The sequence below is a fragment of the Olea europaea genome, unplaced genomic scaffold (genome assembly GCF_002742605.1).
Source record: "Olea europaea var. sylvestris unplaced genomic scaffold, O_europaea_v1 scaffold1331, whole genome shotgun sequence".
In the NCBI taxonomy this organism is placed as follows: Eukaryota; Viridiplantae; Streptophyta; class Magnoliopsida; order Lamiales; family Oleaceae; genus Olea; species Olea europaea.
In genome coordinates this window covers 45,335-48,967 of record NW_019230793.1, presented here as the reverse complement: position 1 = coordinate 48,967, position 3,633 = coordinate 45,335, and the positions used below count along the sequence as shown (strand labels likewise).

At 34.0% G+C, this 3,633-nt stretch overlaps 1 protein-coding gene across 1 annotated transcript; it reads right to left on the bottom strand.

Annotated features, from left to right (window-relative positions):
* Positions 1-338: 338 nt before the first annotated feature.
* On the bottom strand, positions 339-680 carry LOC111375059 (probable disease resistance protein At1g52660). Its single transcript, XM_022997846.1, has one exon. The coding sequence runs from the start codon at positions 678-680 to the stop codon at positions 339-341; it is 342 nt and encodes a 113-aa protein (XP_022853614.1).
* Between the last annotated feature and the right edge of the window lie 2,953 nt (positions 681-3,633).

The following is a 3,633-nucleotide window of genomic DNA, read 5'->3' as shown; positions in this document are numbered from 1 at the left end:
TTTGATGCGGGTTCAGATTTGAGGACGAATCCTTTTGAAGAGGAAGGGGATGATATGACCCGGGAGTCAAGCCCGACGAAGGTAAGTGCGAGACGAGACCCGTTGATAGTTGATGGCGGACCAATGACGCGATCAAGGGCAAAGCAAGTGAAATAAGCGATGAGATTGCTCGTTCAAGAAACCATTGATGGAACCATGCTCGGGACTAGCCGAATCAACTTGGATCAATTTAATATCGAAGGCCGAAGACGAAGGAAAATGATAAGCCTATGCGACCGCTTTGTCCTTGAAAACAACAAGGATTCTTCTTGAGGTAGAATATTGACATCGAATTTCCTTTAAGCTTCCATGTTACTACACACATCTTCAAAGCATGATGTTAATAGAATTTTCAACCTGCTATCATCACTTGCTGAAAGAATTCCTATAGTTTCCAACTCAATATCTTCCCAAACATCATCCAATATTATGAGAATGTTTTTACCTCTTCCACCTCCAAGTCTTTCACGAAGTCGCCCAGCTCTCACAATTTTATTAGTCTTCTCTTCAGTTTTCAAACCGAGCATATCAACAAGTTGATCCTGAATTTTAGTTACACCTAGATCTTGAGATGCAATTGCGATTGCAACCTCATCAAACAATTTTTCAACTTTGACTTCATTAGCTATTTCATTTGCCATTGTTGTCTTACCTACTCTGGGTATATCACAGATACAATTATGCTGACATCTTTGTCCTTTAAAGCTTCCATGATTTTCCTTTTAGTGGATATCCTGGTTTCGAAAGCCTCAAAGTCACTAGGGTTTTGATAAACGTTTGCACCAATGGTTTAGGTTCTCCGATCTTTTGAAATGTACCTTCCACTTGGAGCTTATCAACCTCAACAGTTTTCTTTGTGGCTTTCCGGCCATGAGCGTAATAGGTCTTCAAGTTTGGACATCTAAGGAATAGGCATTGCATTTTAGAATTTGTTGTAACTTCCAAAACTTTGTATGCCTGTTTCTTTAAGTCATTAACCTTTCGCACCCTATCTTTAACACTTGGTTTAATAGCTTCCGCGTTTCTTTCTACTTCAACAATCAATTGTTACGAGTCAGATTCCTCAATTTCAAGATCCTTCACTTTATACATCAAAGTTTGAATTTTTGTTTTGGAGCAAAACATATACTTGAATTGGGACAAAATTGGATCGATTGTGTATTCTGCAAGCTTCCCAACAACAGAAAAGACTATGTCTACAGCCATTACCAATTTTTCAGCTCAAACGGAAGATATTACAGTAGTATCAATGAACCTATCAACATTAAAAAAAATTACATTAAAGAGTCTTAGAATTATATTTCACCACAATTTTTAGTAAACATTCACAAATCAATATCAAAAGGAAAAGTATTATTCCTCATTAAATGATCAATAGTGTGTGCAAAATTATCAGGGCTTGAATCCGAAGCTTTATAACAAATATATATGGTCTGAAGTTTCATTTTATACTTAAGATCAGATAAAAAAAAAAATTATATGCATGAGTTCAAGTAATTTAAATACTAATTTAAATGAGTCATTGAATAAATGTCTAATAGAGTTGTCGTCTAGATATGAGTGGCTTTAAAAAAGGAATGAGACTGCGAGTTTGTGATGAAGATATTTTGATTTTCGAAGAGTTTGATGGCACGCTGATGGCATGTGTATGTGTGTAAATATTAATGGAGGATATTTTGAAGAATTTTTGTTCCATTTTGAATATAGCTATCGAAATTTGAAACGATAAAGATGTTTTAACTAACAAAGTAAGTTCACAGAATATGTAAATTTTTAAATGAATATCTTTTTGTTGCTTAAGTAATTTTTTTTTTTTTAAATAGAAATGTACCAGTTTATATATGTTCAATAATAAAACTTGTCAAAAGTAATTTTGTAAAATCAATCTTCTCTCTGCATCTCAATTACCTTCTGTTTTTCAATTCTCTTCCCTTAAATTTTGCAGTAAATCGATCTTCGAGTTTAATAAGCTGATTGCGTGCTTAAGTTGTTATAAAGTATATATACATATATTAGAATGTATATGGTTAATTTGTACAGCATTATTGGCAAATATTACGCTAGGAGATATCTCTTTAGACACCGAGTTTAATATCCAAGAGATTACAATATTGTTGTTTCGAGTCCATGAACTGAACAGATCTGGATCATTACCTTCAGGCTTGTTTATGGTTCCATCAACAAAACGAAGTTTATTCTTCACAGACAAAGCTATCAGCATCGCTCGACTCCAGGAGGCATAGTTATCTCCTGTGAGTTGTTGAGAGACGAGAATCAATCCTGGACTGTCAAAATGGTGCAGGAAGTAAGGGCTGGAAGGGTCATCAATGGCAAACACCTTTGATTCTAAGTTAAATAATTTCCACAAGAGATATTGCTTTGGCAACAAGTCGCTTCAATTAATTTACTTTCGATTATTATACCTTTCAAAAGAGTCCTTAGTACTAAAATTTGAGAAAAAAAATCACCAATTTTGCATATTTTATTTATTTGAAACTTTAGGGGCCTAAGGGTTAATAATCCAAAACATTAGGGGGAAATTAACCAATTCAAAACTTTAGGGGCCAATTTGAACAAATTAGAAAATTTGAGGGCTTTAATTACAACATTCAAAACTTTAATGACTCAGATTGATCAATATTTTAAGCTTCAGGGACTGAATTATTAAACCTAGAACTTTAAAGGCACAATTTGGATGAACTTTAAACTTTAGGGGCTGAAACTTTAAATTTGTAACCTTAACCCTAATGTGAAATTACAAGTAAGGGCCTCAAATTAATCAATTTTCATGTAAGGGCCCTATTCCGAATTCAAGCAAATCTGAAACTAAAAAAAAAAAATTCTTCCTTCTTCTTTACTGATGTGGTAGGGGTCGTCGTCGACCACAGTAGTGTAGCAGTGAAAACTTTGCAGCGGTGAGCGCAGTAACCTCACGAACCCTGCCCAACGCCGACGGCAGCGGACGTCACTACAAATCCCAATTTTTTTAACTTAAAATCCATAATCTGGAATTCCTCAAACTTTTAATCAGAATTATGGAAGAAAATAAGGAAAAAAATGCCGCAAAAGTTTTCAAATTCAACAAAATATAGATTTGAAATTGTTAAATTTGAAAACATTGAAAATATCACTAGAACCAAATAAATATTTGATTATCAATTATTCAACATGAAAGTGGCTCTGATACGACTTGTAGGAAAATTGTTACCATCAAAAGAGCTAGATCTATCATGTTGGATCATCAAGAACACATGAACTAAAGTGGAAGCGTTCCTGAATTAGATATTATTAATGCAATAATTAAATCTTGCGGTTTAATCTTCCAAATCAACATGTTGCCCTTTTTTTCTCTGGTGATGGGAGCCAGAATAGAATGAGCAATACATGTGATTTGGGAACCATAATTGTGTTTATATAGTGACTGTCTGTTAACCTAATTCGACCTATCATGGAATTAGGAACATTGGCCTAGTCTCTACACATAAAAGCCCACACTTTAACTAGATGCATTAAAGCCCAAAATATTGAAACTTTATATGATTACTTTAAATGGGTTTAACCAAATTTGATAGTCTTTAATTTAATACACAATAA